At 48.6% G+C, this 14155-nt stretch overlaps 1 protein-coding gene across 1 annotated transcript in view; it reads left to right on the top strand.

Moving 5' to 3' along the window:
* The window catches only part of camta1a (calmodulin binding transcription activator 1a), a 121040-nt gene that overhangs the window by 77896 nt on the left and 28989 nt on the right, over positions 1–14155 (top strand). The window contains exon 4 of the mRNA XM_071522618.1: positions 10343–10496. Within this exon, the coding sequence (XP_071378719.1) occupies positions 10343–10496 (154 nt within the window). The remainder of the gene's footprint in view (positions 1–10342; positions 10497–14155) is intronic.

Below are 14155 nucleotides of genomic sequence, written 5' to 3'. Positions count from 1 at the left end.
AGAACGGGCCCTAGGGCTTGGGCCCCGTCTCTCTGGTGGCCTCTGCTCTCTTCCTCTCCTGCAAGCTGGCCAGGGCCGTCGGGAGATACATCAAAGGACCTTATCCTTCCATCCCTCCCTTATGCACACACACACACACACACAAGTACACACATTAATGCATACACATACACATTCCTCCGGCCTTTGAAGAATGCTCTATTTGATGACATCATTTCCCCTTTTGTTCCGCTCTTGGACATCGTAAATCAAAGCTGACGGTGCCACAGAGAGAGCCAGGGCCTGAAATTCTCCCATGGTCTCCCACAGAAGCCCCATGTTTCTTGCTTGGACGGTGCCTGTGGCTATTTGTCATGTATGTCCATTTGTTTGATTTTTGACATGAAACAGAAATTTCATTTATGTCTTTCCTTGTCTCCTGACATAGACCCGCTGTCTTACACTAAGCCAAACCTATGAATTTTAAATCTAGGCCAGCAAATAGCCTGAATGAACCTGCTATTTATCGACAGCATCGCTCGGCACACCCAGCCTTTCCAACACATCACAGACCAAGGACAGTGTCAGTAGTCAAGAGCTGGGAGTCTAAAGGCAAGGCGGCAGTCAGACAAAGGATCAAACACACGCACACACACGCACACACACACACACACACACACAAAGCATCAATCAGCTGGCCATGCTGGTGTGTCCATGTTCTCTCCCCAGTATTCAGTGTGTGTAGAGGAAGTACTCATTTCTCTCCACTCTCTCAGGGCCAGACCTGTGTTAATGCATTTTCTCCTTTTGCTCTCTTTTTCTCCCCCCCCTCTCCTCCCCTCTGCCTGCTTTTCAGCTGACTCTGGGCTTTGGCGATCTTATTTGCCTTCCAATCCAGATCAATCTTCATCTTTTCTAAAGTTCCCGATTCATAAACATTTCATGGGCTCAACCTTAACACTGGCGGGGGCTTGGGGGTGCTGAGGGTTTGGTAGAAAGAGCCTGTGGAGGCTAGTTGAGGCTGGTTGTTTGATATGCGCTGTGCCAGATTAGGGTTTGTCTTGGGTTGGTTTGGACTGGGTGTGGAGTTCCTGTAGCCTGAACTCACTGTTCGGCTCACCTGCACCATCCTGTCTACCTCTGCTGCACACTACCAAACCCCCGTCCCGCACAGCTGTCGCACTGTCGCAGCAAGAGCCAGAGAGAGGTGTGTGTGTGTGTGCGTGTGTGTGTGTGTGAGTGTGTGTGTGTCCACGCACACGCACGTGCACACATATGCATATCTGTCTGGTTTAGTCTGTGTGTGTATGTGTGTGTGTGATGTATTATTCATAAGGAGGAGCGTTCATCTCAGTGAGACACCTTCAACAGTTTGGAGACGTGGTGTGCTTAACGGCTTAATGTAGTCGCTGCAATTTGGCTCTCCTTTGGCTGATTAACACCAGCACTCTGCGCCTCACTGTGCTTTGCCCCACAAAGGATTAGTTGTTATAAGAAACATGGCTTCCAAGGGAGCAGATGAATATTTCCACAACTTTACCCGACATTTTCTGATTTGAACGCCTTTCAGAATATCCACTCCAATTAAATTTCCATCCCACTATTTAGTCGCCATCAGAGGGAGCTCAAAAGAGGTGAAGACTCAAAGTAAAGCGAGAGTGACCTTGGATCACCATGTATAAAAAACACCCAACGCCTCCGTGTGTGTGGAAATCGAGAGACTGCAGACTTCCATTCTTTCTCTGTTTTCCCGCCTCTCATTTTCCCTTCTCTCTACTTCGCCTTTCTCTTCATCTCTCCCTCCCCACCCACATTCTCGCCAAACAGCGGGTCAAACTTTTAATGCGTGTGCATGCGAGCGCCGCCAACAGTACAGCAGTCAGCAAAGTGCCACCTCAGCACCTGTGCTTTAATGATTAATACCATATTGATGGTCTCAATTAATTTCCTATTACGCCACCAGAAGGCTGCGGTCGCTCTGTCTCTGTCATGGCCCTGCGCTTGTTTTTGGGAAGCCTCTCTGTGGCAGCTGCTGGCTGGAGATAGCATGCTCCTCGCTACCTCACACACTGTTTTGGAGACAGACGCACCGAACACGCGCACACACACAATCACACACGTCTAGTATCTTACGGAAACACACATGCACACTATTACACGCCAGTTTCCTCCTCTCGTTTCACACACACGCACACAGATAAACAAAAGAAAATGTAGCTCTGTCTTTTAGTTGAATCATTTTTAAAGGGCACATGTTGTGTCTCAGTTACAAACAATGTACCGCAATGATGAAACGACTCTGTAGAGCCCCAGAGATTCACCTAAATGTCTTTGTACAGCGCTCTGCAGCAATTTCACAAACCACTACTCTCACCTGATTGTGTGACTTTGGAAGAGCACGACCCCCCATGTACACAGGATCGTGTTTTGCATTTGAACTTGGCGTGATACACGGCGTTGTGTTTTACATTTGAACTTGATGTGATGGGCCGTTTTCTAAAGCCTATGCTTTGGTTCTGCCATAATCCCCTCCCCTGCCGTGCCGCTACATATTTGTATCAGGGTGGAAGGTACTGATTTATCCCTGCGATGATCTCTCTCTGAGCTGTGATTTGACAGCCCGTTCCCATGCCCTTAGCTGTCCGTGGACCTGCTCCATGGGTTAACTCACAGTCAACACTGCCCCTGTAGAGAGGCTGGGGAAGTGCCAGTGTTTGTCGATCAGATTGGCAGAGTTCTGTTGGCGCCTTTTCTCTTTCTCTCTTCATTACCTTTTCATATCCCACTCACGACCCCTTATCTCTGACCACTCCATACTTCACCCCATAAACCCCTCTATCTCTTTCTAATATGCACTGTTTATCTCAACCTCATTCTTTCATTCTCTCTCACACACAACCGCACACTCGCACACTCTTTATTTTTCATTTTTCATGCGGACCCAATACACACGACTGGTTGCTAGGAAACCATTTGAGCGTTTTTTTTTTGTTTTCTTTTTTTTTTTTTTTTTTTTCCCAGGGGCAGACGTTTGATTACCCATTTGTATGGTGTGTGTTTGTGTTTGTGTGTGTGTGTGTGTGTGTGTGTGTGTGTGTGTGTGTGTGTGTGTGTGTGTGTAGAGGCCGGTGTGTGTGTCTCCAGAGAGAGGTCTTGCCAAGCTGAGCTCTGGGGCTGCTCCAGTATCCAGCACAGTAATAATAATGAGCCCCTCACCATGTTTGACAGAGCACACAGGCTCAGCAGTCCTGTGGCAGTTGTTGTTATGATTGTGTGTGTGTGTGCCTCGATGCACGTGTGGTACACACAGCTATGTGCATATACAAAATGTATATGCATGCTCTGCGTGAGTGGGTCTGTTTGTTTCCTGTTACATCCTCAACCGTTGTTGTTGTTGTTGTTGTTGTTGATGTTGACAACTGGTGTTATCTATTGTTGTTCAGTGGGCCATTGCGGAGGCAGATAGCGGCCAGGTTGGACTGTCTTGCTGCTGGACACACATCAGTCCTCCCCGTGACTCCCTGTTTAGAAATGCACCAGCACATCTCTCTCCCCTGGCTGCTCCTGTGAAGTCCTGATTCGCTCACAGACACGGGCAGAGGCACATAAATAGCACGCCTTGTCGACTGGCACAGGGAGAAAGACGACGCACACAAACAAATCAGACTGAGCACTGATATGAAAGGGAGAGGGAGCAGAAGAGAAAAGGGGTGGGGGGTGCGTGGGGGGGTGGCATTAGCTCTGTTTTCCTCCTCCAAATGAATTGCACTATGCCCTAGGAGGAAGAGATGAAAACGAGAGAGCAAGCAAGTGGAAAAGAATGAGAGAAAGGCAGAGGTTGAGAGGTTACTGTGAGGCAGAAACAAAAGAAAAGAACCATGAAGAGAGAGAGCGCGTGGTTAAATCCTCCCTGGGTCTGAGAGGGCTCGGTGACTTCCTCTCCCTCCTTTTGTTCCAGTGTGACTCGGTGTCACCTGGATGGCCACTGAATATTAGGATCAGTGCCACGGGCTCGGCCAAGGCCATTATGGCAGACGGATGGGCTCCTGATGGCCCTTTCCCAGCCTGCCCCTGGGCAGCGTAGCCTCTCACAGGGGACCACCACAACTAATGGAGAGGGTAGTGTGCTCTGCGAGGGCCTTAGGATGAATAAGTAGGCTGTAAACTGTGAGTTGAGTTGTGGCAGCTAAAGGGGCCTCGCTGCCTCACTGCCCGGCTTACTGCCTGACTTACTGCCTGCCTGCTTGGCATCCAGAATGCTCTTCCGTATTCAGCCGCTGAATACTGGCCTTTTGCACTTTTATTGTAATGCATGCAGACGCTTGGCACAGCAACAAACACACTCCACCTTTTACAATGGTGCTTTGCACGGATAAAATATTTCAACGCAGGGAGGAGCCACACACAGAAATAGAGGAGCACTCTCTTGGATACACACTCACAGACATGCAGAAACACACATATCTACACATGCACACGCACACACACACACACACACACACACACACACACACACACACACACTCACATGCATTCCCCCACCCAGAGTGGAACAGTTCTGCCCCTCTAAGCTGAGTTATTTAAAGCCCCGCTCTCGACTCCATCGGAGTGATTATGTGCTACTGAATTAAACATCACAGGCCTCAGCCCCTGGCTTCCTCTGAAACACGCTCAAACATGCTGGCCTCTTCCTGTTCCTCAAAAGTTCCAAGTTCTGCCTTTCATATCTCCCAGCCAGTACGCTAGGTAGTAGAGGTAAGGAGGTGGGGTATGAATCTTCCCCAAACCAGCACATCTCCCGCTGCGCCGACCGCTCTGCCATCTTTCTCGCAGACCTTGGACAGAGATGATTGAGGCAATTCACAGTAAGAAACCCTCCCTAAACTGGCTCTCACCCCTGGATTGGTACCCACCCTGGGCATCGGTTTAGCTTGGCACTCAGGCGGCGGTGTAATCGGTGGAGAGCCGGGCACAGTAGAGGATGAACTGTAGCAGTTAAGTTGAGCGCTGACTCCAGACACCCCAATTAGAGCGTCTGTATTCTAAACTGGGAACATTTAAACAAAGGGTTTGTCATAGAGGACCCAGAGACAGAGAGGGGAAAGCAGGTTCAGATATGGGACTCCTCCGCTACCTAGACAGGAGCTCCAGGCTGTTTGCTGCCTTTTTGGGAGGGTTTGACGTGGGGTTTTGTTTACCTCGGTATGTGTGTTTGTGTATGTGTGTGTGTGTGTGTGTGCGCGCGCTTTTGTGTGTCTGCGCGAGGCAAGGCATCAGCCAACCGCCCCCACACTCCAAAACACACCCTTTGGCAGTGAGCGATAAAGGTTCCAAACAAAAGGAAGAAGTCTTGTGCCTCGTGGAGGTGAACTTACAGCACCACAGAGGCAGTTGACCTTGAAATGAGCAGCGGTGTTCGGGGACAGGCGGGGGAGGGCTGCGTTTAAGAGCGCAACCTCAGTGCCAGGGGCCAGGAGGCTGCCTAATGACGGGCACCCCATGCCATCCATCACCATGCCACTGCCAGGGCAACTGCCCCAGCACAGCCCAGAGAGCAGGGCCTTAATCACCTCTCGTACCCGTTCACCGGACCACGGCACAGACACATACATGCCTACACGTGTGCATGTACACACACACACGCGCACGCATGAACTACCGTACACGTGCACAAACCTGTATGCACACCACAAATTCTCATACGCAGTGCCCACAGAAGCACACACAGACAGCATAAAGAATAAGCAGCCACAATAGCAGATGCATTCAAACACACACTCCCCACAGCTCATTGCACTCATGCTGCATGCATACTGATGTACACGTACGCCAACCAACATACAGAAATCTGCCTCCAGACACTCATATTCACATGCTATTTATAATTTAATGTAGGCAGACACAAACACATAAAGACACACATATGCACACAGTTGCCAATACACAAACACATACACCTCCCCTCTGTATTTATGCCTTGATGCTGAATGTTTGTGACAAAACAATTGACTGCTCCCGCTTTCATGATATTTTGCACTGAAATGGATATCCCTGTAGTCTGCTAGTTCAATTCTCTCCTGAAGGACTGGAGTCAGGCTTTGCCTGTGAAGCTCTCCCTGTCTCATTCCTCTCCTCCTTTGCTTATTTTCCCCATTCCCTCCTCAGAGGAGGGGGGGGGGGGGCTTTCCCCAGACTGAGCCCCTGTCTGCTCCACTCTCTGCTTCGGTACGACAGGCTTTGAAGCCCCCGTTCCTCCGTGTGGGTTATTTTATCAGGGAGGAACAAGGTTTCCCCCTCCACTCCTCGGCTCATCCACGTCCCATGAAGCATCCCCTCTTAATTAAGATCCTTTCATGTTAATGGTGTTCTTATCGCTCCTGTGCGCGGGTCGTGAAAGCGAGGCCTACTACAGCACAACCACGGAGCAAAGCTGGCTGCCTGGCAATATGAGAGCTGTCTCTCTCATTCACCTCCCCTCTCTCTCTGTCTCTCTGTCTCTCTATCTCTCTATCTCTATGTTGAACTCTGTCTTTGCCTCTCTGTCTCTCTCTCTCTCTGTCTTTTAATGAGCCGTAGTGCTATGCCAGTCGGTGTAGCGGCTACATGGAAATTCGCAGAGAGGGCGGCAGGTTTGTGGCAGGGTCACCGGGACTTAACAAGACGGCGGACACATTACATGACCACTCATACCATCTCCCACCAGTGGACAAGCCCCGCGCTCCAGCCTCAGATAGTTTCATCTCATTAGAGCTGCAGCTCAACGTACACATGCCCTGCCTCACAGTGCAGCATAGCACAGTAGGTCACCGTATCCATCTCCAGCACCAACATCTAGCTATATCTGTGTCTTCAGCTCCATTAGTGAGTCTCTCTCTCTCTCCCTCCCTGTCCTCTGGTTGAGAACATGGTGTATGACTTTGGGGCGAGGTAGCCAGTCACCGAGAGTACGTAGGAGCACTGGCTGCCTCTGAATGCGTGGGTGCCAGAGAAACCTGTTGCCTGGCTACAACAGCACCTTTATCCTCCGGTAGCGATGGCGATGTCTTGCACCGCATATGCGCACATGCACGTGTGTGTATGTGTGTGTGCAGTCTATTTGGCTGTGTGTGTGTGTGTGTGCGCATGAGCTTTTGTGTGTGTTCATTTATGTGTGCACGCATGCCTCTGTGTGCGCTCATGTATTTGTGTTTGTAAGTGTGTGTGTGAGTGGTGGAAGGAGGGGCAGGAAGGCGCTCCACCACCCACTCAGCAGGCCTTCCGCCCCCATGGCTGACTCCCCAAGACTCTGCTAGTAATTAGCTCAACATCTATCCATCTGTTCTAGGGAGGCGCAGTAAACATTAACACAACACAGCAACATCAAAACGCTGGCTGGAGACACGCTACATTATACACGCATAGAATACATACCGTGCTTTATGAGGCCTTAACATGTGAATGGTTGGCACACAGGCATACAGATCTAGCTAATATGTAGCCCAGAAACACACTGACTTGTATTCACTTACATGCTCAAGCGCACACCCTCAAGTGCACCCACTCACTCTCACACACACAAATACAGTGTACATGCAGATACACAGAGTTACACAGTCATGCTCACACACACACGCACACACACATGCACACCACAGGCTCCTGCAACCGTATCCCAGTCTCCCCTTCCACTGCGGAAGTGAGGCTGGAAAGCAGCCCTGAGACCCACATGGGAAACAAGTGAAAAAACAACCAAAAGACTACATTACACAATTAATCAATAAGTTAATGAGATCTCATTTTCTCTAGAAAATAGTATCCAGGCAAAAAGTTCCCCCTCAGCCCTTTTTTCCCCACTCCTTGAGAACCAAGTCCTGATATTACACTGTGGAAAAAGAAAGCAGCCAGCAGGAAATTAAATTAAATTACCATCCTGATAGATTTATGTGACGCTTTACATTTTCATTGTGTTGTTTTGCTCTCAGAGTGGAGGCGGGCCTGAGTGGGGAGAGAGCTGCTAAATGTGTTGTAAAGTAAGGAGAGGGAAAGAGAGAAAGGGGAGAGGGAGAGAAAGTTCCAGACGTCATACGCCTCTGGCTCCCTCCTGGATTTACAACTGATAGCAGATTCATAATAGTAAACCACAGCTACACAGATTACTTGTGTTTGGATGAGCTGTAAGACTGCCACATGGTCTTTTCCTTTGTGTTTTGCGTGTGTGCGTGAGTCCTTGTGTGTTAATGTGTGTAAAGATACTGTAGGAAACAGCTGGGAGTGTGGGTGTCGGAAGGAGGAGATTGTGCGTAACCATGTGTGTGATTGTATTGTACTAACCCTTGTGTGTCTTGTGACTACTATGCGTCTGTTACAGTATGTTAATGAGTTTGTCCTTGCTTACTGTGTGTATGCATGTGTAGTCTTGTGTATTTGTGAGCTTCTATGTTTGTGCATGTGTGAGTGTGATTTTGTGTGTGTTTGAATGTGTGTGTGTGTGTTTGAGTGTCTGAGTGTGTGTATGCATACTCATTCGGCCTACACCCATTCATCCACATACATGCGTGTGCGTGCATCAGCGATTGAAGCCGTCCGTATTCGCCCCTCTCATTCTAGCTAAAGATTGAGGGCATCTCTCAGCTATTGCCACAGCTGGTGATGCCATCTGGGGGCATCACACACTCGCCTGCCCTGTCGCCATCTAAACAGGGCAGAAGCCGTCGCCCAGCGTGTCTGCTCCAATGACAGGGGACAGGGAAAAGCAGTGAGATAACACGCTGTAATGTCCAGCTCCAGCTTCTGGTGGTGGTTGCGGTGGTGGTGGGGTGGGGGGAAGAGGGGGGTCATCTGTCCTCCTGAGACTGCTTTACATAAGCCCGGCTTACCATCCAGCTCTCCCCACTGTCCACTACAGAGCTGACAGCCCAGCATAAACACCCCAGACAGATCAGAGAAGGGGGGGGGGTTTTGCTGGTATGATTGGGATCCAGATTCTTTCAGAGTGGTAGCCTAATTGGCTCTGTGGATCAATGTTATTTGATCATTCCATCCTTGTCTATCTAACAAAATCAGATGCATATAGTAGGATGGGTCCTGTTGCATTCAGGTGGATTATAGATTCCTATGTAGGACGTAGGTTTAAAAATCCTCTGTTGCCCCCAACCCCATCCCTGTCTGATGAAAGGGGAGAAGGAGAGGGGGAGAGGGGGGGGGGGGGGGCATGGTCCCAGATTAATGGAACACACTCAGAGGGAGCACAGACCTAGCAGCACCTTGATTTATTTGCCACTTAGTACTGATGAAGCTTCAAACTGCAGTCACGCACATGTTGTCACGGCATTTTTCTCTATCAAGGTCTTTGTTGGTTTGTCGATTCTTGTATCTTGGTTAGGTGGGCGTGCATGCATGCATGTGTGTATGTGTGTGTATATGTGTGTGTGTTTGTGTGTGTGTGTGTATGTGTATGTGTGTGTATGTGCGTGTGCTTATGTGTGCCCATCCATCTGATTACAGTTTTCCTTCCATATATACCTGTGCCCGTCTACAGGTCTGTTTTAATCAATGCAGCATTTATTTGTATTGTGTGTGTATTTGTAGGCGGCTATTGTATAGAAAAATGCGTGTTAAGTTTGTGTGGGCTTAGTGGCAATTGCATGTTTATAATAAATGGGAGGCGATAAGGAGTGAAGCGGGAACGTTCCTCGTGTGACTGTTTGCTATGCTCTCTAATCAAAGCTATTCATGATTACAGAACCGAATTGATGTTATTCACACCAGCACAACGTTCCTTTAAACGCCACCTATTATTCATAAGCTGTCAATTTAGGGAATTTGCCGAGGTAACTCAGTAACAATTTGCAGGCGGCAAATTGTTGAATTTTGACTCGGTAAATACAGGCAGAGTTAATTGAGGGCATCAACTCACCATGTGGGAGGACTTGACAAAATGCCATAAGTGTGTTACATGAGCACACGGTAATTATCACACACATGCACACACATATGTATGCATACACAAGCACACACACGCATGCACACACCTAACCACACACACACACACACATTTAGAGATACAGATACTCACATAATGAATGAGATTTTTGCCTCGTTCTGGTCCATATTTATTCTGAGTCCTGGTTGTGTTTTGTGTTGTGCCTCTCTTCCTCAGTACTCTGTGTGAAGGCTACCATGCAGTGTTTCTAGTCTAGCAACATTTCACTTCTCACCCTCCAGCTGGGATGTTCCACACAAAAGCCCTCACAGCTGAGCCACAGTTTCTATGTGTCACTACCACTCTTTGTTGTTGTATCTCCAAGAAAACCCTCCATGTCCACCCTGAACTATCTATCATGCCATCATGTCTGACCTCTTTCTCTCTCCATCCCCCCCACAGAACCCTGATATCGTGCTTGTCCACTATTTGAATGTTCCGGCCATCGAGGATTGTGGGAAACCATGTGGTCCGATCCTGTGCTCCATCAACACGGACAAGAAGGAGTGGGCCAAGTGGACCAAGGAGGAGCTGATTGGCCAGCTCAAGCCCATGTGTGAGTGTCGGACCAACCACATTCAATACCATGCATTCCTGTTTTTTGTTTTTTCTACTCAGTCCTCAACCCTTATTCATAGCCATTAATATAAACAGTCGCTGTCTCTTCTAAAAGGCTTTACTAGTCTTTACATGTCTACATGCATCGAGAGACTAATCACAGTGGCTGTCTGTTTTGTCTGAGGATTTAATGCCCAGTCCTATTAGCTGATAGCTGGTACACTAAGTGCACTTAGCACCTCAGTCAGAGGGCATCTTCGGTCACTGAGTGTTCCTATGTTATTGTATGAGTTTACCCTCTTCCTGGAGCCGTCTGCTGGTTAGGGGTCAGAGGTCAGCTCTTCCCCTGGACCTCTGGCACCACACTGGCCGGCCTGAGAGTGCACCTCCTCCCCGACCCAGGAAGGAAGGCGAGGCAGAGCAGGGAAGCTAGCTGGTTATTGATTCATGCTAGCGCGTGGGAGGAAGAGTGTCTGACTCACCAGAAATCCTTCACACACACACACACACACACACACACACACACACCCCTCTGTCTCCCACTCTCTCTCGCTCTCTCTCTCTCTGTCTGTCTCTCTCTCCCTCTCCCCTCTCTTTCCCTTCTGTGGATTGATCCCTGGTGTTACCAGCTTTACTAACGCTCAGAGAGACCCACTATGTGTTTTTTATGAGTCTCTAGACCTGCCCAAAGATTGAGGCGATGTTTTGGAAAATGTCAGGGTTTGTCTGATGACGATAATAGCCAAACGGGGACCTTGTAGGACACTGAAAATCTTTGAGAGAGCTGTTAAGATATCTTTAACGGCCAGACTGTGGCTCGGGTGTGTCTGGCAGGGGCCGGGCTGTGACTGATATTCCGGTGGCCAATTATTGGTGATGTGGCCAGGTAAAGACGAGCGTGTCAGCAGCTTTACAAGCACACACGCACGCCGGCTGCATACTGACAAGGCAGCTTGGCCCTGACCATCATCACCGAAGCATTGGCTACATCGTTATCCCCCTCACTGCTCCACTGGCTATCAGTTTTAGGACATACTTTAACGTAAAGCTTTACCTCGGGACAGCCACAGTGCAACAGCGGACTACTGTATTCATTACGTCTGTGGCTTAATGTAAAAACCAAGCACCATTTGCAGTAATGCGTGAAGTCATTAACTTTGGGAGTTGTTGGGACAAAGAGGGTGAGGGTGAGATGCCTTCTAGCTGCCAGGCTACATGAGGGGGCTACGTAAAGAGCAAAAAAAGCCCTCTCCTCCTTTCTGTCTTTCTCCCTCTCTCTATCCCTCTCTTTCTCTTGCAACGGCCATGTCAACACAACCTCAACGGTAGAGCAACATTGCCACCTAGTGGCCTTTTAAAAGAACACCACCCCTCTCGACATTGGGTGTGAGAGGTGGCGATGAAGTCAGCGCTGTATTATCCATGCATTATTCAACCTTAAATTATACATCAGCCCTTAATGTACAGTACATTTTCCCCAGAGTGACCTATATCTTAGAACAAGCAACTTGCATTCATCAATGGATATGTGTTTTACATTACGCAGGAGGGCTATAGTATGTGTGCAGCACCATGGATCTCTTCGTACATAACAGAACTTCCCCAAGTCCTCAGAGAGGTTGTGTAGATGAGCTAGCAGGATGGGTTTCCTTCTGCTCCATATTACACCTGCACAAACCCTCAAACCACATACAGTGTAGTATGGGAAATATACAGGAACTTTGGTGCATGTTTGATATGGGGCCATATACAGTATGTGTGGCATGTATGTTTGGAAAACGTTATCACATAATGATGATGGTTCACATGCTCATTTTATGTCAGTGCATGAACTCTTAGTTTAATGTCAAATAGTTATTTTCCCTGAAGAGTGTGTCAACTTTCAGAATATAATTGCCCTCATCCGTCTTGTTCTTCCCTTTTGTTATTCTCTCCACATGATATTTCACTGCGCAAACCATTTGACACCTCTAATGATACAAAAAAAAACAACAAAGGAAAAATGTGGATTTCATGGATCAGTTGAGCTCATTCTGTCTCCCCGCGACAAAAACATGCACACTCGTGCACACTCAAGTACACTAACTCTCAGTCTCAGTCGCAAAAACTCACACACACTTCCTCTCACATGCACGGATGCTCACACACGCCAGTCCAAATATAAACCCTGTGAAACATGGCCTTGTCTGACCTCATCCTCCTTAACGCCCTGCGGTGTTTGATGAGAAAGAGAAGAAGAGGGGGGGTGAAGAGGGGGTAAGAGAGTGGCTTCACTGCTCAGTCACGCTACAATTCGGCAGACAAGGCAGCCAGCTTGATTCACTCCTTTGGTCTAATGCTATAAACACGCAGCAGAGTCTCCCCAGCCATGCCCCTAGCCTGCTGACAGATAGCGCATGAGCGGCTCTAACAAACACTCAGACAGACAGAAGGCCAGTCTCCAGGCTAGACAGGCAGGGCCAGAGAATAATAGAGCAGAGCAAGGCAAAGAGGGCTGGCCATACTGTAAACTATTGTACTCTACTGTCCCATATAGTGCCCGATGGTGCAGAGGCAACCAGATGGGATATGCGTGCGCCCTACAGACAGGCTGTGTTTGTCATTAGGGCTGTGTGGTGCTGCTCAAGACAGGATGCAGTCATCGGGATGATGATGTGACTGGGTTGTTGTTTGGTGCCACTGCTGCTGCCGCTGCCGGGATTAAACCTAGTGGCACTGCTCCTGTCATGTCTGCTTTGGAACATAACCCTCAGTGAGGAGAAGAGACAGGCAGACACGGTGGTAACTGTACGTCAACAACCCAGAGCCTCCGGGGGTGACGCCCGTCTAGATGAAGCCTGAAGAGGGCTGTGGCAAGTCTGGCATGAGGGATCAGGGCGGAGGAGAGACGGGATTGTTTGGACACAGAGGGATGGGGATACATGGTGGATGTAAGCTGTTGCGTTAGACTGTCACTCTTGCTCTGTCACCCTCTCTGAGTCAGACCGGCAGACAGGATGCTCTCCTGTCCTGTAGCCTGCCTTCTGGCTTTGTCATGGAAGGGGATCTGTGATGGGACGCTTCGCATGCCCATGGCCCTGTCATCCCTGTGTTAGTAATACCAGCATCATCTCATCTTAATGATTTGTACTGTTTGCATTACAAACTGTCAGGAGCCGAATGGTGACTTAAACCACATTTTCCAATGGGATCTCCAGATAGACACACTTATGATTTTTTAATAACTACCGTAAAGCCTTTCGGTCAGATGTGGTATCTATTCAATCAATTTTATCAGTTCACTTAGTTCAAAGTACAATGGAACTGAGATTTTATTAAAAGAACTAAAAACATTACACTTCATAATGTTTGTCAAAGATCAAAATGAATCCCGTCTGTGGCCTGCCACAGTGAGTTGTCAGTGTAACAGAGAGCTACACTGCATGGTGTTAGCTTGATCACAACAGCTCTGCTGACATCTGCTGGTGGCCAGCCTGTAATCTGCCAGGGAATCTTAAAGCTTTGGAGTTAGATCCTAATCAGAGTCATCCAATTATCTTTCCCAGCCTGTTCTCTTCGCTTTGTTCTTAACTGGCTCCGTCTTTAATCTCCCATACTCTCTACGTCTCACTCCTGCCACCCCCACTGTCGCACCCCTTTTCCATCTCCCTTTCTCTC

This window comes from Centroberyx affinis, unplaced genomic scaffold (genome assembly GCF_046629955.1).
Source record: "Centroberyx affinis isolate AG114_WGS23_722 - 3 ecotype Tasmania unplaced genomic scaffold, CSIRO-AGI_Caff_v1 ptg001010l_1, whole genome shotgun sequence".
Classification (NCBI taxonomy): Eukaryota; Metazoa; Chordata; class Actinopteri; order Beryciformes; family Berycidae; genus Centroberyx; species Centroberyx affinis.
Note: the sequence above shows the minus strand (reverse complement) of the source record. Positions and strands in the feature narration are given on the sequence as shown.